This window comes from Triticum urartu, chromosome 3A (assembly GCF_056163025.1).
Source record: "Triticum urartu cultivar PI428250 chromosome 3A, HENAU_Tu73, whole genome shotgun sequence".
In the NCBI taxonomy this organism is placed as follows: Eukaryota; Viridiplantae; Streptophyta; class Magnoliopsida; order Poales; family Poaceae; genus Triticum; species Triticum urartu.
Window position 1 is genome coordinate 216,822,329 of NC_141875.1, and position 25,602 is coordinate 216,847,930.

Below are 25,602 nucleotides of genomic sequence, written 5' to 3' on the forward strand. Positions count from 1 at the left end.
GCAGAAGCAAGACGTCGAGGAAGGGGCGAGCGGGGGCGAGAGTGGCGAGTGGCACTCGGATGCGGAGGAGGACGAGGAGAGCGACGACTCGAGTGATGACGAGGAGGTCAACTCGCCTCCTCGCAGAGAGAGAAGATCCAAGCACGCTTAAGACCCGGCGAGCATCCCGGTCCTTGCGGCTGCACCGACTGGGCCATCTTCGAAGCGCCCTCGGATGTCTTCGCCAGCGCCAATTGAGAAGATATCGAAACAGCCCAAGATTGTGCCGCCTCCTGCGCCAAAAGCATCGAAAGCCACCTCCTGTAAACCACTGAAGGCTTTGCCCAGAATCAAAGTGACTGTCCCCACCATCTCCGGCTAAATATCTAATCTGCTCCTTTGGTCGACTCGAGCAACAGAGCGTAACCGACTGAATGTTGACATTTGCAGTGCTGCTTCATCTGGAACTTCTTCCTACCAATATCGAGATGAGGAGATGGAAGACGCGGTTACCTCCAACCCAGGTAAAAACTCTTATGATCTTGTTCTTGATTACTTGGTCGATTAAATTCTAGCGATTCACTTGGGGTCGACTGATTTCTCTGCAGCTCCACCCAACATCATCGATCTTCCAGATGATGATGAAGATGTGGCCCCTAGGCCCAGAAAGAACAAAAAAGTAGCGGTTGGCAAGACGTCTCAGCAGGGACCGACGACCACACCAACCGCCCGGCAATCTGAAGACGCAGGCGGGGCCTCTGTAACTTTTGTTGTACCATTGTCGAGTGAGCGCCCTACACCGTCGACTGAACCGGTGTTCCCTTCAGTCGTCCAACCTCACGCTTTGGAGCTCCAAGCTGCCGCACCTGGGTCGTCTGCCCCCTTCTTCACCAACTACCATGTTCCGGAAAAAACCAGTCGGACGCGGCTGCGGAAGCCATCCGTCCGGCTAACGTGATGATGGAGCGGATGAAGACAGTGCACGAGCATAGCCAGGATGCTTACGACGCCAGCGCTGCTCTCCGGGCCAATGTCCAGGTAAGTAAACTTTCGACTGACCTTGTTCTATTAGGATATGCTACCCGAAATATTTTTTCATACAATCTCTTATCGCTTGCGTCGAACCTGTACACCCACTGGGTGTTTTGTTGCCTTTGGTATTTGCACTCTTCCACTTGGTTTGGGTGAGTAGGATCTGAATCGGTGGGGGCACGCTAAGTGCACCCACTGGGTGTAGTCCCCGAGACCGCAGTCGACTGTGGGCAGTCGACTGGGGTCTGAGTTCTTTTTCCTTTCTTTTCTTCCACTCGACCCGGGCGGACCGGTCGAATGAGATCTGAACCAGTGGGGGCACGTCAAGTGCACCCACTGGGTTTAGTCCCCGAGACCGCGGTCGACTGCTGGCAGTCGACCGGGGTCTGAATAGTTTTTTTTTGACTTGACCTGGGCGGACCAGTCAAGTTGGATCTGAATCAGTGGGGGCACGCCAAGTGCACCCGCTGGGTGTAGTCCCCGAGACCGCAGTCGACTGCGGGCAGTCGGCTAGGGTCTAAGTAAACTTTTTAAGTTTTATTCACTCGGAAGTAAATAACCTTTGATCTTGTCGATTGACACGTCTTTTACCTCCTGCAGAAATCTTGTTCTCTCATTTCTAAGTTTGCCGAGTTTGAGGAGAAGCAGAGGCAACTCAACCTCGACTTGGAGTTGGCCCGACAAAAGTTGAAGAAAGCCGAAGATGAAGCTGCTGGTATGGAAGGTAGCTGCCTGTCGACTGTTCATGTTGATCATCTTTTAAGATATTTCTTTGATCTCTTGTTTGATCTGATTGCTTCTTTTGCAGAGAAAATGAGGTTAGCTCTGGAGAAGAAGGACTTGGATCTTGTAGCTGCACAGAAGGAAGCTCAAGACAAGACTGCTCTTGCAGACTAGAAGCTGGCTTCGGTCGGAGCGTTGGAAGGGGAGGTGAACAAGCTGAAGTCCTGTCTCAATGAGTCTAACCGAGAAGTAAGTCATCTGAAGAAGTATAAGATTGCCCTGAATGAGAAGCTGGAGTCTACGGTCCGCAAGAGAAATGACACGGAAGCCTATCTGAGAACTCTTGCCAAGAAGCTCTATCTTATGCTGGAAGGTACTCCTTTTGATCCGACTACTTTGCTGCTTGCAAGTTAATCCTGTCCAGTCGATTCACTAATTCTTTGACTACAGAATTCTGCCAAAACTTTGACAAGGAAACCGGAAGGATCGAGACTGGTCTAGACCCTATCGTTTCTCCGGTCTGCGACGAGACTGCCATGAACGTGCTTCAACTGGAATCCCGTGTCGCCAGCGTCACAAGTTATCTCGCACGCCTGAAGATAGCAGTTTCACGGATCGACTCATCACTCTGGCCAGGGGCGATGCTTCAAAATGACCTGGAATCTCTAATGGCTCGGCTCAACGAGATCCCTGGTCGAGTGCAAGAATGGAAGAAGTCCTCTGCCCGGTGTTGTGCTGACATGGCATTGTCTTTGGTCAGAGTCCACTGCAAGGAAGCTCGCGAAGACAAGCTGGCGGCGATCAAGGTCGCCAACACCAAAAGGCACAACTTCCAGTCCTTTATGGAGACTTTCATCGCTGCTGCCACTCGGATCGCGGATGGAATCGACTTGGACGAATTCGTCGAATCTTCCAGCCCTCCTCCTGCCGAGTGAACAAACTATGAGATTTAAACATGTCTTAAATTTGCCTCAGAATGCCGAGTGGTTGCTGTAACCATTAAACTCCTTCGGGCTTGATGCTCGAATACTTTTGATTTGTTGCTTGGAACTTTAGGATTTATCCAAATTGCTTTTGAGTATACTTGCGGTTGCTTTTGGGATCTGCTCCATTGTATATGTGGTGTAGCTCGGAGGAGTAGGTTGCAGTTGACCTGCGCCTCGCCGTCCTTGCGGACAAGGATGGAGCGCACGTTGTACTTGTGGCGTAGCTCCAAGGAGAAGGTTGCAGTCGACCTGCGCTTCGTCGTCCTTGCAGACAAGGATGGAGCGTACGTTGTATTTGTGGCGTAGCTCGGAGGAGAAGGTTGCAGTCGACCTACGCTTCGTCGTCCTTGCGGACAAGGATGGAGTGTACGTTGTATTTGTGGCGTAGCTCGGAGAAGAGGGCCGCGGTCGACCTGCACCTCGTCGTCCTTGCGGGTAGGGATGGAGCGTACGTTGTACTAGTGGTGCAGCTCTTAGGGAAAGGATTTTACAAACTTAGGCGAGTACTGGACTGTAGCTAAGCCCCCGAGTGGGAGGATTGCTCACCACTCAGTAGGATTTTACAAACTTAGGCGAGTACTGGACTGCAGCTAAGCCCCCGAGTGAGGGGATTGCTCACCACTCGGTAGGATTTTAAAAACTTAGGCGAGTACTGGACTACAGCTAAGCCCCCGAGTGGGAGGATTGCTCACCACTCAGTAGGATTTTAAAAACTTAGGCGAGTACTGGACTGCAGCTAAGCCCCCTGAGTGGGAGGATTGCTCACCACTCGGTAGGATTTTAAAAACTTAGGCGAGTACTGGACTGCAGCTAAGCCCACGAGTGGGAGGATTGCTCACCACTCGGTAGGATTTTACAAACTTAAGCGAGTACTGGACTGCAGCTAAGCCCCCGAGTGGGAGGATTGCTCACCACTTGGTAGGATTTTAAAAACTTAGGCGAGTACTGGACTGCAGCTAAGCCCCTCGAGTGGGAGGATTGCTCACCACTCGGTAGGATTTTACAAACTTAGGCGAGTACTGGACTGCAGCTGAGCCCCCGAGTGGGAGGATTGCTCACCACTCGGTAGGATTTTACAAACTTAGGCGAGCACTGGACTGCAGCTAAGCCCCCGAGTGAGAGGATTGCTCACCACTGGTAGGATTTTACAAACTTAGGCGAGTACTGGACTACAGCTAAGCCCCCGAGTGAGAGGATTGCTCACCACTCGGTAGGATTTTACGAACTTAGGCGAGTACTGGACTGCAGCTAAGCCCCCGAGTGAGGGGATTGTTCACCACTCGGTAGGATTTTAAAAACTTAGGCGAGTACTGGACTACATCTAAGCCCCCGAGTGGGAGGATTGCTCACCACTCGGTAGGATTTTACGAACTTAGGCTAGTACTGGACTGCAGCTAAGCCCCCAAGTGAGGGGATTGCTCACCACTCGGTAGGATTTTAAAAACTTAGGCGAGTACTGGACTGCAGCTAAGCCCCTGAGTGGGAGGATTGCTCACCACTCGGTAGGATTTTACAAACTTAGGCGAGTACTAGACTGCAGCTAAGCCCTCGAGTGGGAGGATTGCTCACCACTCGGTAGGATTTTAAAAACTTAGGCGAGTACTGGACTGCAGCTAAGCCCCCGAGTGGGAGGATTGCTCACTACTCGATAGGATTTTACAAACTTAGGCAAGTACTGGACTGCAGCTAAGCCCCCGAGTGGGAGGATTGCTCACCACTCGGTAGGATTTTACAACCTTAGGCGAAACGGATTCGCGGCTAAGCCCCCGAGTGAGAGGCTTGCTCATCATTCGGATTTTCTTTCGAACTTAGGCGAAACGGATTCACGGCTAAGCCCACCCACTGGGGGATTTCAGAGGTAAATAAAAACAACAACAATCGTGCGAGAAGACTGTAGAGCTCTTGTCTTTGATGAAAAAATTACAAAGGTATTTCTTATTACATTTTATTTGAACGAGTGCTTAAGTATAAAAGGGGCGGAGCAGCTCCGCGTTCCAAGCCCGTGGCTCGTCCTTTTAATGCTCGACGCTGTAAAGATGGTATGCTCCATTGTGGAGAACTCTGGTGATGATGAAGGGGCCTTCCCAAGCAGGGGCGAGCTTGTGTGGTTTCTGTTGATCCACTCGAAGAACCAAGTCTCCCTCTTGAAAGGTTTGACCCCTCACGTTTCTGGCATGGAATCGACGCAAGTCTTGCTGATAAATGGTCGACCGGATCAAGGCCATCTCTCTTTCCTCCTCTAAGAGATCGACTGAATCTTGTCGGGCCTGTTCTGCTTCCTCTTCGGAGAAGAGCTCGACTCGGGGTGCGTTGTGGAGCAGGTCACTTGGCAGGATAGCCTCGGCTCCATAGACCAAAAATAAAGGAGTTCGTCCAATCGATCGATTGGGAGTTGTCCTCAAACCCCAAAGAATTGACGGAAGTTCATCGACCCAAGCGCCTACTGCGTGTTTGAGATCACGCATTAGTCAGGGTTTCAGTCCTTTGAGAATTAGGCCATTCGCTCTTTCTGCTTGTCTGTTCGACTGCGGGTGAGCGACTGAAGCATAGTCGACTCGTGTGCCTTGAGAAGCGCAGAAAGCTCTAAACTCATCAGAATCGAAGTTCGACCCGTTGTCAGTGATGATGTTGTGTGGAACTCCATATCCGAATGTCAATTCTCTGATAAAACTGACAGCGGTGCTGGCTTCAAGATTCTTGATAGGTTTAGCTTCAATCCATTTGGTAAACTTGTCGACTGCTATGAGCACATGAGTGAAGCCGCTCCTACCAGTTCTCAGTGGTCCAACCATATCCAATCCCCAAACAGCAAAGGGCCAGACGAGGGGAATGGTCTTCAGGGTTGACGCTGGCTTGTGAGACATGTCAGAGTAAAACTGGCAGCCTTCACATCTGTCGACTATATCTTTCGCCATTTCATTTGCTTGTGGCCAATAAAATCTGGCTCAATATGCTTTAGCCATGATGGCCCGAGAGGACGCATGGTGACCACAGGTCCCCGAGTGGATGTCGTTGAGGATCATTCGACCTTCTTCTGGCGTTATGCATCTCTGACCGACTCTAGTCACGCTTTCCCTGAACAGTTGTCCTCTTATCACAGTAAAGGCCTTGGATCGACGGACGATCTGTCGAGCCTCCTCGTCATCCTCTGGGAGTTCCTTCCTAAGGATGTACACAATATATGGCACTGTCCAGTCGGGAGTAATGACCAGAACCTCCATGATTAGATCGACCACGGCTGGGACCTCGACTTCAGTCGGATCTGTGGCGCTCTTAGGCTACGGGGGCTCTTTAGTAAAAGGATCTTCCTGAACTGTCGGTGTGTGAATATGTTCCAAAAACACATTGCTGGGAATGGCTTCTCTCTTGGAACCTATGTTTGCCAAATCATCGGCTGCTTGATTTTTCAGACGGGGTATGTGATGGAGCTCTAACCCCTCAAACTTCTTTTCCAACTTCCTCACTGCATTGCAGTAACCAGTCATAGCTGGGCTTCTAACATCCCATTCTTTCATCACTTGATTGACCACCAAATCTGAGTCGCCGTAAACCATGAGGCGACGGACGCCGAGTGAAATGGCCATACGTAACCCATATAGGAGTGCTTCATATTCTGCTTCGTTATTGGAGGAATCAAAGTGAATCTGGAGGACGTATCTGAGCTTGTCTCCTCGGGGGGGTACCAGTAACACCCCAACACCAGAACCGTTCAGCATCTTGGATCCATCAAAGAACATGGTCCAGTGCTCCGAGTGAACTTGAGTCGGCAGTTGTTGTTCGATCCACTCGGCGAGGAAATCTGCCACTGCTTGGGACCTAATAGCTTTCTTTGCCTCAAACTTGATATCTAAAGGAAGGAGTTCAATCGCGCATTTTGCCACTCGACCAGTTGCATCTCTGTTGTGCAGAATCTCCGACAATGGAGCGTCGCTAACAATTGTAACAGAGTGATCAGAGAAATAGTGTGCAACCTTCTTCGTGGTCATGTAAATCCCATAAACAAGCTTCTAATAGTGTGGATATCTCTGCTTTGACGGAGTCAAAACATCAGAAACATAATAAACCGGGTGCTGAACTTTATAGGCTTTTCCCTCTTCTTCCCGCTCGACCGTAAGTACTGTACTGACGACTTGTCCAGTGGCTGCTATATAAAGCAGTAAAGTCTCTTTGCTGATTGGGGCAGCAAGCACCGACTGGGTGGAAAGCAGGGCTTTTAGCTCTGCAAATGTTGCATCAGCTTCAGGAGTCCACTCAAACTTATCTGATTTCTTCATCAGTCGGTAAAGAGGCAGTGCCTTCTCACCGAGGCGAGAAATGAATCGACTTAGGGCGGCCAAACAACCAGTAAGTTTCTGGACATCATGCACATGCACAGGGCATTTCATCTGGAGTATGGCACCCACTTTCTCTGGGTTAGCGTCAATCCCTCATTCGGAAACAAGAAAACCGAGTAATTTTTCGCCTGGAACTCCAAACGTGCACTTTGATGGATTGAGCTTGATATCATACCTTCTGAGGTTGGCAAAGGTTTCAGCAAGGTCAGCCAGTAGGTCGGAACCTTTACGTGACTTGACCACAATGTCATCCATGTATGCTTCCACATTCTGACTGATCTGAGTGAGCAGGCACTTCTGAATCATCCGCATGAATGTGGCTCCAGCGTTCTTCAAACCGAATGGCATAGTGACATAACAGGAGCACCCAAATGGGGTGATGAAAGCTGTTTTTATCTCGTCGGATCCGTACAGACGGATCTGATGATACCCGGAATAGGCGTCCAAAAAGGACAAATGCTCACACCCCGCAGTCGAGTCGACTATTTGGTCGATGCGAGGGAGAGGAAAGTGATCTTTCGGGCAGGCCCGATTGATATGTTTGAAGTCGATGCACATGCAAAGTGAGTCGTCCTTCTTTGGGACCATGACAACATTAGCTAACCACTCGGAGTGGTAAATCTCATGGATAAACTCAGTTGCCAGAAGCCAAGCCACTTCTTCACTGATTGCCTTCCTCTTCTGTACGGCGGACCGTCGAAGATGTTCTTTGACTGGTTTCACTTTTGGGTCGACTCGCAAACGATGCTTAGCCAGTCCCCTGGGAACACCTGGCATGTTCGAAGGTTTCCATGCAAAGATGTCCCATTTCTCACGAAGGAACTGGATGAGCGCTTCTTCCTATTTGGAGTCAAGTGTTGTTGAAATGTGAGTCGGAGCAGCATTAGATCTGTCGGGTGAATGTGAATCGACTTGGTTTCGCCAGATGACTGGAATGCTGAATCCGAGGCAGGCTTCTTGGCTCGCAACAAAACACTCGGATCTGCATTTTTTTTGATATTCCTGCAATTCCGCTACGGCCATTTGTGCATCGGCGATCTTTGAGCCCTTCTGGAAGCACTCTTCCACCTTCTTTCGACTACCAGTGATCACCCCTTTGGGACCAGGCATCTTCAATTTGAGGTACACATAACATGGTTGAGCCATAAAACATGCATAAGCTGGCCTGCCCATAATAGCATGATAGGCACTCTGGAAATCCACAACTTCAAATGTCAACTTTTCTTTGCGGTAATTCTTGGAATCACCGAACACTACATCAAGGGCGATCTGACTGAGTGATGTAGTCATCTTGCCGGGAATGACTCCATGGAAACTCATATTGCTTTCACTGAGTCTGGACATCAGAATGCCCATTCCTTTCAATGTCTCTGCATACAGTATATTCAGGCCACTACCACCATCCATCAGAACCTTAGTCAATCGGGTGCCTTCGACTACTGGGTCGACCACCAATGCTTGCCTCCCAGGGGTGGCTATGTGCGCTGGGTGATCGGACTGGTCGAATGTAATGGCAGTCTGAGACCACTTCAAATAACTGGGTGTCACCGGAGCGACCATACTCACTTCTCTATTGATGACTTTCAGTCGACTCTTACTCTCAACGTTAGCAAAAATCATCAGAGTGGAATTCACGTGGGGATAAACATCATCATCCTCTTCCTCGTCCTCAACCTTGTCTGCTTCTTTCTCCTTTTCCTTGGACTGTTTCTCTTGGAATTGCTGGATCAGGAGTCGACACTGTCGAGTGGTATGCTTCGGGTAAATGAAATTACCATCTTCATCTTTTTTGGTGTGAATGTGGCATGGTAAATCCAGCACATCATTTGCATCTTGATCTTTTACTTTCTTGGGGTTCCACGGCCCTTTGGGCTTCCCCTTGAACTTTCCTTGAGTCATGGCTAAGGCTTCACCAGGAGCGGTTGGCCCGGCTTTGCACTTCTGCTTCCGACTGGAGTTTCCTCCCCCGGTTTCGTGGGCGACTGTTTTGTGCTTGCCACTCCGGAGTCGGTCTTCTTCTTCACCGTTGGCGTACTTGGTGGCAATTTCCATCATCCGAGTCAGAGTCATATCTCCTGTCCGACCGAATTTCAGATTCAACTCCCGATATTTGACGCCCTCTTTAAAGGCACAAATTGCCTAATGATCAGACACATTCTCCATCGTGTGGTGCAATGTGATCCATCTCTGGATATAATCCCTCAAAGTTTCATTCGGTTTCTGAACGCAACACTGTAATTCTGTCAACCCTGCTGGCCGCTTGCAAGTACCTTCAAATGTCCTAACAAATACTCGAGCAAGATCTTCCCAAGTATAAATACTACCAGGTGCTAACTGATTCAACCATGCTCTGGCCGAGCCCTCCAGCATCAGAGGAAGGTGTTTCATGGCCACTTCATCATTGCCGCCACCAATCTGAACAGCCACTCGGTAGTCTTCAAGCCAAGTGTCAGGCTTGGACTCACCAGTGAACTTACTGACTCCAGTCACCAACCTGAAGTTGGGGGGAAATCACTGCAGCCCTGATGGCTCTGTTGAAGCACTCCAGACCTGAGACATGCACTCTGCTGCTGGTTGGTAGATCTCTGTCATGACCTTCTCGGTGAGCTCTGTTTCTCTCGACCAAGCCCTGAACGAGAATAGATCTCGCATCAAAGCCTGGCTCTCTGGGGTCGACTGGAATCCCTCGCCCAACACTGTGAGGGCGCCTGTCATCATGTTGCCGAGGCACGTATGACCCACTCCTTGGGGGAGGCGTGGGCACTCGACGACGATCATCGCAATCGATTTGGTGATCATACTGCTCACGGTTTCTGTACTGATCTCGTCGATCTCCACGTTCCTCACGCCTCAGGGGCGATCTTGGGCTGTGAGCCGACTGGACTGTGTCTGCAACCACGGATCTGCTGTGAATCCAATTCCGCGACTGAGATACTACTGTGTTCTGTTCACCCGCGGCTCGGAGCAAGGCCCGGATCTGCACCAAACCCCGACCAGCTTCTGACTGGGAAGGTTGAATTGATTCCGCTATTTGGGCCGCAGCTGCAAGATTCTAGATTGGAGTTCGGTATACCTGAGTCGGAGGCAGAAAAAGTTGACGTCGACTGGATTCGGGAGCACGCTGTCGAGCATGCTCGTCGAGTGCGCGCTGGAGGTTCTCCAGTCGAGTGCGCTCAGCCAAGTTGGCTAGGCGCGCCTCCTCCAAGGCCTGGGCCTCAAGGGTTTCTCCAACGATAGGAGTGTGAAGTGCATCCCTGTTCCGGCGGCGAAGTTCTTCTCTCCGCTGCGAAGAGAGGGGTTCGGGGCGGTACTCTTCATGAACACGTGACAGATCGCCGCCCCCATTGCCTCCGTCTTCACGGGTGAAGCCAGGAGGACTGCGTGGTCCATTGACCATCAAAACTTCCGCCGCAGGGTCGCTGCTGTCGCACTCGGATGCAGTCTCTACGGAGCCAGTCGACAGATCGAACAGGCCGTAGAGGGTTTCGTCGGGCCTGATTGCCGCAACTTGGGGGGTGGCCGACTGGCGAGCCACCGCATGCTTCACCCATCACTGAAGCCTCGATCGACCGGAACGTTTGCTCCGGCGGGCCGCAGGGAGGGGGGAAGCTACAGGAGCCGACCGATACTGGGTCAACGGCTGCCGCAGGAGGACGCCGCGGACGCACGCGCGAAAGTGCGTTGCCCCGCGGATGGGGAGTGCGTCGATGTCGAGTGGAGCCTCCTGAAGCCAACCGAAGTCGTCGGCGACAAACACGAGCGCGCCGAGATGAATCTCGCGGCCCTCAGCCAAACCTCCGCCTGAAACCATGATGAAGGGGATCGGAAAAATTGTAACTTCTCCAACAAGTCGCTAAGACACCGGACCCAAGGTGGGCGCCAACTGTCGTGGTTCTAAGTCTGACAGTAGAATGGGGGTAGGAATGTAGAGGCAAGATCCTAGCTATGGAGGAGTTGTACACAGGAGTTTTACGAGTTCAGGCCCTTCTCGGAGGAAGTAACAGCCCTACGTCTCGGAGCCCGGAGGCAGTCGACTGGATTATATGCGTGTGTGTGTTACAGAAAGTGCGAACCCCTGTGCCTGTGGAGGGGGGTGGCGTATATAGAGTGCGCCAGGACCCCAGCCGGCCCACGTCACAGAGGGTTTAAGGTACATAAAGATGGGGGCATTACTGGTAACGCCTGCAATAAAGATACATAATGACCATTAAAGCTATGACTTAATTCTCGACCGTTGCAGAGTGGAGTGGCTCTAGATCTTCTGGTAGTCGAGTGATTATCTGTACAGTCGAGTGTCTTCAGGATTGTTGAGTGGAACATAACTTCATGGTCATGTGGATGACGATTTTTCTTCGAATGCCCCTGGTATCTTTAGGGATGTCCTTGGGGAGGGTATTTTGAACAGATCCATGACCCTACCCTAGGTACATAGCTTCATCAGTGCCCGCGATCAAAGGTGATCGGGCAAGCAGACCATGGGTTGAACTTTGGGGCGACGGGCTCCATCACAGATGTCCCTTAGTGCACGCTTCCGCTCCCTCTTGGGAATGTGGGTTGCGTATATCATGCTCACCATCTTCACTTGTGCGGGGAACCCCTTCTATCCTCCCGTGCTCGGTGTCCGGGGCTCCTCATCATCATCACTATGCAGCCCCTTGTCCTTGTTTTCGGCATTTAACTTGCCGGCCTGCTTGAACACCCAGCATTCTATGTTGTTGTGATTGGTTGGCTTGTCGGGGGTGCCGTGGATTTGACACGAGTGATCCAGTATGCGATCCAAACTGGACGGAGCCGGAGTACTTCTTTTAAATGGCTTTTTCCGCTGACCGGATCTAGAGCCTCTGAATCCGGCATTAACTGTCGTATCCTCGGTGTTATCGCCGTTATTGAGGCACTTTGGTCTGTTACGATGTTGTCTGCCATTGGCAACTTTGGTATCCGAAGTGCCTGGATTCCTCGATGTGTTATTGTTGCGAGCCAGCCAGCTATCCTCGCCCGCGCAAAAGCGGGTCATGAGTGTCGTGAGGGCTGCCATAGACTTCGGCTTCTCCTGGCCAAGGTGGCGGGCAAGCCACTCATCACGGATGTTGTTCTTGAATGCCGCTAGGGCCTCTGCGTCCGGATAGTCTAGAATTTGGTTTTTCTTAGTCAGGAACTGAGTCCAGAATTGTCTGGCCAATTCCCCTGGCTGCTGAGTTATATGGCTCAAGTCATCAACATCCGGTGGTCGCACATAAGTGCCCTGGAAGTTGTCAAGGAATGCGTCTTCCAGATCCTCCCAACTGCCAACGGAGTCTGCTGGCAAGCTATTCAGCCAATGCCGAGCTGGTCCTTTGAGTTTTAGTGGGAGGTACTTGATGGCATGTAGATTATCACCGCGAGCCATGTGGATGTGAAGGAGGAAATCCTCAATCCATACAGCGGGATCTGTTGTACCATCATATGATTCGATATTTACGGGTTTGAAACCCTCCGGGAATTCGTGATCCATAACTTCATCGGTGAAGCATAGGGGGGTGCGGCGCCTCTGTGCCGGGCTATATCACGACGCAGTTCATATGAGTCTTGTCTGTTGTATTCAGCCCGTCCAGATTTTCTTTTGGTGTATCCGGCACGACGATCATCGTCCCGTGTTGGCGCGCGTGCCCGTGACCCGTATATTGACCTTGCAAGTTTTGCCTTACTATCCAATACGTCTCGCAGGTCCCGTGTGTTGCCCCGGGCCTTCGTATTTTTGATTGAGTGGCGGCGGGGTGCAGGCTGAACTTCAGGCTGAAACACCTCTCTGGCTCGGCCACGCAGTGGCCGGTCAGCAGCATCGTACACTGGTGAATGAGGTTTCAATGCTTCCTCCTCAAGGTGAGGTATCAACCTGCGTTTTGGGTAACTCTTGGAGGGGCGCTCGAGTTCGTATTCCTCGGCTGCAAGGACTTCAGTCCATCTGTCTGCTAGCAAGTCTTGATCAGCTTGAAGCTGTTGTTGCTTTTTCTTCACGCTATTTGTTGTGGCCAGAAGCTGGCGCTTGAAGCCCTCCTGCTCGACGGGGTCCTCAGGCACGATAAATTCTTTGTCGCCGAGGCTCGCCTCGTCTTCGGAGAGAGGCATGTAATTGTCCTCCTCCGGTTCTCCGTCTGCTGCCTGCTTTGGAGGGCTAGCTTGTTCATCCTCCGGCTCTACATCGTGCTGGAGGGGATTGTGGTTGTCTTTGGCACTATCCGGAGTGTTATTATCTCCTGTGCCGGTATCACTACTTTTGCTGTGGCGGGACTTAGAGCGGCGCCGCTGACGTCGGCACTTGGGTTGCTTCTTGGAGGGGTCATCCTCTGCTGTCTCGTCGCCATTGCCTTCTTTAGGGGTGTCCACCATGTATATGTTGTATGATGAGGTAGCGGTCCAGCGCCCTGTGGGCGGTGGTTCCTGCTCGTCTCCTGCATCGTCATCCATACCGTCGATGTCTTCGGAGTCGAAGTCGAGCATGTCGGTTAAATCGTCGATAGTGGCTACTAAGTGGGTGGTGGGTGGGCAGCGAATTTCTTCGTCGTCCGCATCCCATTCTAGTCGGACATAGTTCGGCCAAGGTTCTCCTGACAGGGAGAGAGACTTTAATGAATTTATCACATCGCCGAAGGGTGAGTGCTGAAAGATATCCGCAGAGGTGAACTCCATGATTGGCGCCTAGTCGGATTCGATGGGCACGGATGCAGGCGGTTCGGAGTCCGTGGCCGGAGACGAATCCAGTGGTTTGGCGACATGGCTCTCGTAAGGGGTGAAGTCAGTATCCGGCTCCATCGCCACTGAGAGTGTGGCCTCCATGGAGGGGTCTATCCCTCCGTCCTTGGATGGCGCAATTTGCTCCGGATTGAAGGCCGGAGTAGTTGCAGATGCGATCTCCCGAACATTGTCCGACGACAGAGTTATGTCGTGCTCGTCGTGACTATGCGGTGCACCTAACACGGGCTCGAATCCGTCGAAGATCAAGTCTCCACGGATGTCGGTAGTGTAGTTTAAGTTTTCAAATCTGACCTGATGGCCAGGGGCGTAGCTCTCGATCTGCTCCAGATGGCCAAGCGAATTGGCCCGCAGTGTGAAGCCGCCGAATACGAAGATTTGTCCGGGGAGGAAAGCCTCACCCTAGACCGCATCGCTATCGATGATTGAAGGATCCATCAAGCCTTATGGTGACGACAGAGTGGAACTCTCAATGAAAGCACCAATGTCAGTGTCAAAACCGGCGGATCTCGGGTAGGGGGTCCCGAACTGTGCGTCTAAGGCAGATGGTAACAGGAGGCAGGGGACACGAAGTTTACCCAGGTTCGGGCCCTCTTGATGGAGGTAATACCCTACGTCTTGCTTGATTGTTCTTGATGATATGAGTATTACAAGAGTTGATCTACCATGAGATCATAGATGCTAAACCCTAGAAGCTGGCCTATGGTATGATTGTATGTTGTCCTACGGACTAAACCCTCCGGTTTATATAGACACCGGAGGGGGCTAGGGTTACACAAGGTCGGTTACAAGGGAGGAGATCTATGTATCCGTATTGCCTAGCTTGCCTTCCACGCCATGGAGAGTCCCATCCGGACACGGGACGAAGTCTTCAATCTTGTATCTTCGTAGTCCAACAGTCCGGCCAAAGGATATAGTCCGGCTATTCAAAGACCCCCTAATCTAGGACTCCCTCAATAACATTGATGAGAAAGAGGAGGATGGTCTATGGCCGTCATCTTCGCCGGAGGTGGATGATGCTTCGAGGGAGGGAAGAGATCCGGGAAGAAGGGGATGACGAGCCCAGTCGTCGTCGCCCCCGCCGGAGGGACAGATCATGGAGGTACAGGCCGGAGCGTGGTGGTGCATCGCTTCCAATTGTCGGGCGGAGCTTTGGCCGAAGGAGGGCGGAGCGTGGTGGCGCGTCGTGCTTGGATCTTGCCGCCGTCGCCTCTCATTCGTGAGACCAAGAGAACGAGGGTTTCCTCCCCGACCACTGCAGGCGTGGAAGGCGCTCCCAGGGAAAAGACGTGGAATGGGCCGGGCTACCCCGATATCGTGGGCTGCCAAATGGCTGGGTAGATCACCCAGGGCTAACTTGGCTCGTGGGTTCCCAGCCCGGGGAACAGGCAGGGATCCCAAGGGGAAACTGGGAAACCAAATGAGGCCTAAGCGTGTGACCCTATGGGTTTGGGAATTATGTAGTCATGACCGAGACACCTCTCCGGTCAATAACCAATAGCAGGACCTGGATGCCCATATTGATTCCTACATATTCCACGAAGATCTTCTATCGGTTGAACCTTTATAACAACATATGTAATTCCCTTTGTCTGTCGGTATGTTACTTGCGTGAGATTCGATTGGCGCTATCTCTATACCTAGTTCAATCTCGTTACCGTCAAGTCTCTTTACTCGTTCCGTAATACATCATCTTGGAACTAAATCCTTAGTCACTTTGCTTGCAAGCATCGTGTAATGTGTATTACCAAGAGGGCCCAGAGATACCTCTCCGATACATGGAGTGACAAATCCCAGTCTTGATTCACACCAACTCAACAGACACCTTCAGAGATACCTGTAGAGCATCTTTATGATCACCCAGTTACGTTGTGACGTTTGATAACACACAAGGTATTCCTCCGGTATCCGGGAGTTGCATGATCTCATGGTCGAAGGAACACGTATTTGACATTAAGAAAGCAGTAGCAATAAACTGAACAATCATATGCTATTCTAATGGTTGGGTCTTGTCCATCACATCATTCTCCTAATGATGTGATCCCATTATCAAATGACAACTCATGTCTATGGTTAGGAAACCTTAACCTATGCATCAGTTGATCAACGATCTAGTCTAGTAGAGGCTCACTAGGGACACGGTATTTTTTTATGTATCCACGCATGTATTTAAGTTTACGGTCAAACAATTCTAGTATCAATAATAAAAATTTATCATGATTAAGGAAATATAATAATAACAATTTTATTATTGCCTCTAGGGCATATTTCCATCAGTCTCCCACTTGCACTAGAGTCAATAATCTAGTTCGCATCGTCATGTGATTAACACCCATAGTTCACATCGCCGTGTGATTAACACCCAAAGAGTTTACTAGAGTCAATAATCTAGTTCACATCTCCATGTGATTAACACCCAAAGAGTTCTAAGGTATGATCATGTTTTGCTTGTGAGAGAGGTTTAGTCAACGGTTTGCCATATTCAGATCTGTATGTATTTTGCAAATTTCTATGTCTACAATGCTCTACATGGAGCTACTCTAGCTAATTGCTCCCACTTTCAATACGTATCCATATTGAGAATCAGAGTCATCCGAATCGATGTCAAAGCTTGCATCGACGTAACCCTTTACGACGAACTCTTTATCACCTCCATAACCGAGAAACATTTCCTTAGTCCTCTTAGGTAACTAAGGATAATTTTGACCGGTGTCCAGTGATCCACTCCTGGATCACTATTGTACCCCCTTACCAAACTCATGGCGAGGCACACAACAGGTCTGGTACACAGCATGGCATATTTTATATAACCTATAGGGAATTACTTTCATTCTCTCTCTATCTTCTGTCGGTCGGGCTTTGACTCTTTAATCAACTTCATACCATGCAACACAGGCAAGAACCCTTTCTTTAACTGATCCATTTTGAACTTCTTCAAAACTTTGCCAAGGTATGTGCTTTACGAAAGTTCTATTAAGTGTCTCGATCTATCCCTATAGATCTTGATGCTCAATATGTAAGTACCTTCACTGAGGTCTATCATTGAAAAATTCTTATTCAAGTATCCTTTATGCTATCCAGAAATTCGATATCATTTCCAATCAACAATATGTATCCACATATAATATCAGAAATGCTACAGAGCTCCCACTCACTTTCTTGTAAATACAGGCTTCACCATAAGTCTGTATAAAACCATATGCTTTGATCATCTCATCAAAGCATATATTCCAACTCCGAGATGCTTGCACCAGTCCATAGATGGATCGCTGGAGCTTGCACACTTTGTTAGCACCTTTAGGATTGACAAAAACATCCGGTTGCATCATATAACACTCTTCCACAAGAAACCCGTTAAGGAATGCAAGTTTTTGACATCCATTTGCCAGATTTCATAATCATAAAATGCGGCAATTGCTAACATGATTCAAACAGACTTAAGCATCGCTACCTGTGAGAAAGTCTCATCGTAGTCAATCCCTTGAACTTGTCGAAAACCTTTCGCAACAAGTCGAGCTTTGTAGATAGTGATATTACCGTCAACATCTGTCTTCCTCTTAAAGATATATTTATGCTTTTGGCTTGCCGATCATCCGGCAAATTCACCAAAGTCCACACTTTGTTCTCATACATGGATCCTATCTCAGATTTCATGGTCTCAAGCCATTTTTCAGAATCTTGGCTCATCATAGTTTCTTCATAGTTCGTAGGTTCGATGTTGTCCAACAATATGACTTCCAGGACAGGATTGACGTACCACTCTGGTGTGGAATGTGTTATGGTTGACCTACGAGGTTTAGTAGTAACTTGATCTGAAGTTTCATGGTCATCATCGTTTTCTTCCTCTCTGGTTGGTGTAGACATCACGGGAACGGCTTTCTCTGATGTAGTACTTTCCAATTCGAGAGAAGGGACAACTACCTCATCAAGTTCTACTTTCCTCCCACTCACTTCTTTCGAGAGAAACTCCTTCTCTAAAAAGGACTCATTCTTAGCAACAAAGATTTTGCCTTAGGATATGTGGTAGAAGTTATACCCAATAGTTTCTTTCGGCTATCCTATGAAGACACACTTCTCCGCTTTGGGTTCGAGCTTATCAGGCTGAAGCCTTTTGACATAAGCGTCGCATCCCCAAACTTTTAAGAAACGGCAGCTTAGGTTTCTTGCCAAACTACAGTTCATATGGTGTCATCTCAATGGATTTAGACGACGCCCTGTTTAATGTGAATGCAGCTGTCTCTAATGCATAACCCCAAAACGATAGTGGCAAATCGGTAGGAGACATCATAGAACGCACCATATCTAATAAAGTACGGTTACGATGTTTAGACACACCATTACGCTATGGTATTCCAGGTGACGTGAGTTGTGAAACTATTCCACATAGTTTTAGATGAAGGCCAAACTCGTAACTCAAATATTCGCCTCCGCGATTAGATCATAGAAACTTTATTTTCTTGTTACGATGATTCTCCACTTCACTCTGGAATTCTTTGAACTTTTCAAACATTTCAGACTTGTGTTTCATCAAGTAGATATTCCCATACCTACTCAAATCATCTGTGAAGGTGAGAAAATAACGATACCTGCCGCGTGCTTCAACACTCATCGGACCACATACATCAGTATGTATTATTTCCAGTAAGTCATTAGCTCGCTCCATTGTTCCGGAGAACAGAGTTTTGGTCATCTTGCCCATGAGGCAAGGTTCGCAAGTATCAAGTGATTCCAAAAGTCCATTCACATGGAGTTTCTTCATGCGCTTTACACCAATATGACCTAAACGGCAGTGCCACAAGTATGTTGCACTATCATTATCAACTTTGTATCTTTTGGCATCAATATTATGAATATGTGTATCACTACGATCGAGATTCAATAAACCATTTATATTGGGTGTATGACCATAGAAGGTTTCATTCATGTAAATAGAACAACAATTATCCTCTAACTTAAATGAATAATTGTATTGCATTAAACATGATCTAATCATGTTCATGCTCAACGCAAACACCAAATAACATTTATTTAGGCTCAACACTAATCCCGAAGGTAGAGGGAGTGTGCGATGGTGATCATATCAATCTTGGAAACACTTCCAACATACATCGTTACCTCGCCCTTAACTAGTCTCCGTCTATTCTGCAACTCCTGTTTTGAGTTACTAATCTCCGCAACTAAACCGGTATCAAATACCCAGGGGCTACTACAAGCACCGGTAAGGTACACATCAATAACATGTATATCAAATATACCTTTGTTTACTTTGCCATCCTTCTTATCTGCCAAGTATTTGGGGGTAGTTCTGCTTCCAGTGACCATTTCCTTTGTAGTAGAAGCACTCAGTTTCAGGCTTGGGTCCAGCTTTGGGCTTCTTCATGGGAGCGGCAACTTTCTTGTTGTTCTTCTTGAAGTTCCCTTTATTTCCCTTGCCCTTTTTCTTAAAACTAGTTGAAAGTGCAACTAATCCCTGCGTGGTTTTGGTAATTCATAACAACATATAGCTCATTGAACCAATATCCTTTCAAGTTGATTATTTCAGAAAGTTCAATGATTGGCATGGCATGGACTAGAGATGTGGACCCCTCAAAATGCTAAGGACAAATATTGGCAAAAGCTCAAGACTCTTCATTTCTATTTTAGTGATCCAAGATCACATTGAGTCCATAGGAAAAGCCAATACTATTAAAAGGGGATGAGGTGTTGCTTAATGGCCTACTTGCTTAAAATGCTTAGTGATGTCCTCCAAAGCCCTCAACCACGTTCTCAAATCCAAATATGTCCAAAACCTAAAGTCAAACTCGGCCCCACAGATTTGATTCATCCGGCGCCATCGAATTCACTTGACAGAGCCATAGCCAGAAACCCTAATCAGTTTGGTCTCACCTATAGGGATCTCGGTCTCACCTAGATGGGATTGCAAACTGTCTGTTTCCCTTCGTAACATTTCGGTCTCACCGAAATAAGCAATCGGTCCCACCGAGTTCGCAGTGCAAACTCTCTGTTTTCCTTTCGTAACATTTCGGTATCACCGAAAGGAGCGATTTGTCCCATCGAGTTTGCGTGACCAACTCTCTATTAGCCTATTACTAAAATTGGTCTCGCCAAGTTCACGTAATCGGTCAAACCGAGATGAGGTTTGCCCTAAACCTAGCTCATCAGTCCCACCAAGTTGATCATGTTGGTCCCACCAAAAAGCCTAACATTCACATTTTGAACTAAATCCGTCTCACCGAGTTCATATATTCGGTCTGACCGAGTTGACTCAATTGTGTGTAACTGTTAGATTTTGTGTGGAGGCTATATATACCCCTCCACCCTCCTCTCCATTTGAGATAGAGCCATCAGAACGTGCCTACACTTCCAGCATACATTTTCTGAGAGAGAACCACCTACTCATGTGTTGAGACCAAGACATTCCAATCCAACCACAAGAATCTTGATCTCTAGCCTTCCCCAAGTTGCTTTCCACTCAAATAATCTTTCCACCATAGCCAAATCTGTGTGTGAGAGAGAGAGCTGAGTGTTGGGGAGACTATCATTTGAATCACAAGAGTAAGGAGTTCATCATCAACACACCATCTATTACCTTTTGGAGAGTGGTGTCTCCTACATTGGTTAGGTGTTACTTGGGAGCATCCGTCAAGATTGTGGAGTTGAACCAAGGAGTTTGTAAGGGCAAGGAGATCGCCTACTTCATTAAGATCTACCCAAGTGAGGCAAGTCCTTCATGGGCGATGGTCATGGTGGGATAGACAAGGTTGCTTCTTCATGGACACTTCGTGGGTGGAGCCCTCCGTGGACTCACGCAACCGTTACCCTTCGTGGGTTGAAGTCTCCATCAACGTGGATGTATGATAGCACCACCTATCGGAACCACGCCAAAAAATTTCGTGTCTACATTGCGTTTTCCTTTCCAAACCCCTCCCTTTATCTTCATATGCAATGTTTTACATTCCGCTGATATACTCTTAGAATTGCATGTGTAGGTTGATTGCTTGACTTGTGCTAAGTTGTTAAGATCTGCCAAGACTTAAAATCGGGAAAAGGCTAGATTTTTATTTGGTCAAGTAGTCTAATCACCCCCCTCTAGACCTACTTTCGATCCTACAAGTGGTATCAGAGCTTTGGTCTCCATTTGCCTTGATTTCATAGCTTTGGTGATCATAGCCTTGGTTTCACAACCTAGGAGAGTATGGCATCTAGTAAGGGAAATTATCATTGTAGAGGTCCTTACTTTGATGGTACTAATTTTGCTAGTTGGAAGCATAAAATGAAAATGCATATTATTGGACATAACCCCGCCGTTTGGGCTATTGTATGTATCGGCTTTCAAGGTGAATTCTTCGATGGAAGAGAATCGAATCGTGAAGCAACTGTCATCAGATCGAGCTTGTCAAATGTTCATAATGTCTGTATCAGCTCCTGCAGCAGGTCTGTCACCTAGCGGTGCATGATACGTCTCCAACGTGTCTATAATTTATGAAGTATTCATGCCATGTTTACAGCAATTTATATGGTTTTGGTATGATTTGCATGGAACTAACCCGGACTGACGCTGTTTTCAGCAAAATTATCGTGGTGTTGTTTTTTGTGCAGAAATGAAAGTTCTCCAAATGAGCTAAAACTTTTTGATGATTTTTTTGGAACAAAAGAGACCCCCGAAGCTTTGTGGAAGGGCCAGAGGATCCACAAGGAGGGCACAACCCACCAGGGCGCGCCTGGTGAGCCAGGCTCGCCCTGGTGGGTTGTGTCACCTTGAGGCCCATCTTCACGTGAAACCGACGTCAAAAAACCCTATAAATAGAGAAACCATCAGAAATAACCCTAGATCAGAAGTTCCGCCGCCACAAGCCTCTGTAGCCACGAAAAACCAATCTAGACTCTGTTCTGGCACCCTGCCGGAGGGGGGAGTCATCTCCGATGGCCATCTTCATCATCCCAACGGCCACCACGATGAGGAGGGAGTAGTCCACCCTCGGGGCTGAGGCTTTGTATGAGTAGCTATGTGTTTAATCTCTCTCTCTCTCGTTTTCTTGAGATGTCACGATCTTGATGTATCGCGGGCTTTGTTAATATAGTCGGATCATATGGTGCTTTCCCCTCTCTATCTTGTTGTGATGAATTGAGTTTTTCCCTTTGAGATTTTGTTGTTATAGGATTGAATACTTTTATGGATTTGAGAGCACTTGATATATGTCTTGCATATGAATACTCATGGTGACAATGGGGTATCATATTGATTCACTTGATATGTGTTTTTGGCATTCAACTCGCGGATTCCCGCGGTGACATTGGGGTAATCTATGCATAGGGGTTGATGCACATTCTCGTCTTTTGTTTCTCCGGTAGAAATCTTGGGGCACTCTTTGATGTTCTTTGTGTTGGATTGAGTATTATGAATATGAAATTATTTGGTGTTATTTTAGTACGAACTCTTGGATAGATCGATCAGAAAGAATAGCTTCGAGGTGGTTTCATACCCTACAAATGATTTCTTCGTATGTTCTCCGCTAGATAGGAACTTTGGAGTGATTCTTCGTTGCACGTTGAGGGATGGTTATATGATCCAATTATATTAGCATTGTTGAGTGATTGCAATAGTGAAAGTACGGACCCTAGGCCTCATTTTTAAGCATTGCAATACCATTTTTGTGCCCATTTACTATTTTCTACCATGTTGTTTTTATTTATTCAGATTATAAAAATATATTTCTACCATCCATATTACACTTTGTTCACCATCTCTTCGCCGAACTAGTGCACCTATACAATTTGCCATTGTATTGGGTGTGTTGGGGACATAAGAGATTTCTTGTATTTGATTGCAGGGTTGTTTGAGAGAGACCATCTTCATCCTACGCCTCCCGCGGATTGATAAACCTTAGGTCATCCACTTGAGGGAAAATTGCTACTATCCTACAAAACTCTGCGCTTGGAGGCCCAACACGTGTCTATAAGAATAAAGTTGCGTAGTAGACATCAGTGCATCAAGGACATACTTCTTCTGTGCAGCAATAAGGATAATCCTCAGATCACGGACCTAGTCCGCATTATTGCTACCATCATCTTTCAACTTAGTTTTCTCTAGGAACGCATTAAAATACAAGGCAACGGTAACACGGGCCATTTGTCTACAACATAGCTATGCAAATACTGTCAAGACTAAGTTCGTGATAAATTAAGTTCAATTAATCAAATTACTAATGAACTTCCACTTAAATTAACATACCTCAAGTTATCTAGTGATACATGATCCAAATCAACTAACCCATGTCCGATCATCACGTGAGATGGGGTAGTCATCAATGGTGAACATCTCTATGTTGATTATATCTACTATATGATTCATGTTTGACCTTTTGGTCTCCAGTGTTCCAAAACCATGTCTGTAAATGCTAGGCTCTTCAAGTTTAACCCAAGTATTTTGCGTGTGCAAAACGGGTTTACACCCGTTGTATGCGAACATAGTCTATCACACCCGATCATCACGTGGTGCTTCGGAACGGAGAACTTTGGCAATAGTGCATACTCAGGGAGAACACTTTTATCTTGAAATTAAGTGAAGGGGTCATCTTATAATGCTACCATCATTCTAAGCAAAATAAGATGCATAAAGGATAAACATCACATGCAATCAAAATATGTGATATGATATGGCCATCATCATTTTGTGCTTTTGATCTCCATCTCCAAAGCATCGGCATCATCTCCATCGTCACCGGCTCGACACCTTGATCTCCATCGTTGCTTCGGGGTAGTCTCGCCAACTATTGCTTCTACAACTATTGCTAACCCATAGCGACAAAGTAAAGCAATTACATGGTGCTTGCATTTCATACAATAATTAAGAGACAACCCTAAGGTTCCTGCCGGTTGTCAATATTATAAAACATGATCATCTCATACAACCATGTATATCACATCACAACATACCCTGCAAAAACAAGTTAGACGCCCTCTACTTTGTTGTTGCAAGTTTTACATGGCTGCTACGGGCAACTAGCAAGAACCGTTCTTAACTACGCAAAACAACAACGGTGATTATCAAGTTTGATGTTTTAACCTTCTTCAAGGACTGGCCGTAGTCAAATTCGATTCAACTAATGTAGGAGAAGCAGACACCCGCCAGCCACCTTTATGCAAAGCAAGTTGCATGTCAGTCGGTGGAACCAGTCTCATGTGCGTGGACATGTAAGGTTGGTCCGGGCCGCTTCATCCCACAAATACCGCTGAATCAAAATAAGACGTTGGTGGTAAGCAGTATGATCATCACCACCCACAACTTCTTTGTGTTCTACTCGTGCATATCATCTATGCATAGACCTGGCTCATGATGCCACTGTTGGGGAACATTGCATGGAAAACAAAAAAATTCTATGCACACGCGAGATCTATGCATGGATATGCATAGCTACGAGAGGGGGAGAGCATCTACATACCCTTTTAGATCGCTAAGTGGAAGCGTTTATCACGCGATTGATGTAGTCATACTCTTCGCGATTCGATCAAGATCCAACCTATCTAGTGCCAAACGGATGGCACCTCCGAGTTTAGCACACGTGCGGCTTGATGACATCTCCTCCTTCTTGATCCATTAAGCGGGAGAGGATAAGTAGATGGGATCACAACCAACATGATGGCTGGTGGTGATGGAGCACCGACAGCACTTCGCTAAGCGTTGCTGGGACGAGGCGGTGGAACTGCAGAGTAACAGGAGAGAGAGGGGCGCCAAGGGCTTGGTGTATCCTCTTGGGGCGCCCCTCCCCTCTATATATAGGTGGAGGGGCGTGGGAAACAGCCCCTCCAATCCCTAGGGTGCAGCTAAGGGGGAGAGGACTTGGACTCCAAGTCCAATCCTATTCCTACTAGGACTCCTTCCTTTTTTGCCTTCCCTAGACACATGGGCTTTTGAGGACTTGGTGCACCTAGCCCAATAAGTCTAGCGCACCTTCCTGCAGCCCATGATAGCCCTTGGGTCGTGGTGGAGCCACTTGTGGACTTCTGGACCCCTCCGGAATCCTCTGGAAGCTTCCCGATACAATACTGAAAAAACTGCACCTTTTTTCGGAACCCAAAATATGACTTCCCATATATAAATATTTACCTCTCGACCCCGAGACTCCTCATGATGTCCTGGATCTCATCTGGGACTCCTAACAGCATTTGTTTACCACTCATCAAATATCACAATACTACTCTAGCATCAACGAACGTTAAGCATGCGACCCTATGGGTTCAGGAATTATGTAGTCATGACCGAGACACCTCTCCGGTCAATAACCAATAGCGGGACCTAGATGCCCATATTGATTCCTATGTGTTCCACAAATATCTTTTATCGGTCGAACCTTTATGACAACATACGTAATTCCCTTTGTCTGTCGGTATGTTACTTGCGCGAGATTCCATTGTCAATATCTCTATACCTAGTTCAATCTCATTACCGGCAAGTCTCTTTACTCGTTATGTAATACATCCTCTTGCAACTAACTCCTTAGTCACTTTGCTTGCAAGCTTCGTGTGATGTGTATTACTGAGAGGTCCCATAGATACCTCTCCGATACATGGAGTGACAAATCCCAGTCTCGATTCATACCAACTCAACAGACACCTTCGGAGATACCTGTAGAGAATATTTATGATCACCCAGTTACGTTGTGATGTTTGATAGCACACAAGGTATTCCTCTGGTATCCGGGAGTTGCATGATGTCATGGACAAAGGAACATGTATTTGACATTAAGAAAGCAGTAGCAATAAACTGAACGATCATATGCTTGTTAACGGTTGGGTCTTGTCCATCACATCATTCTCCT

General features: G+C 47.7%; 1 protein-coding gene across 1 annotated transcript in view; it reads left to right on the forward strand.

Annotated features, from left to right (window-relative positions):
• Positions 1 to 939: 939 nt before the first annotated feature.
• The window catches only part of LOC147979261 (uncharacterized), a 37,526-nt gene continuing 12,863 nt past the window's right edge, over positions 940 to 25,602 (forward strand). Inside the window, exon 1 of the mRNA XM_087515113.1 lies at positions 940 to 1,017. Coding sequence (XP_087371239.1) covers positions 940 to 1,017 — 78 coding nt within the window. The remainder of the gene's footprint in view (positions 1,018 to 25,602) is intronic.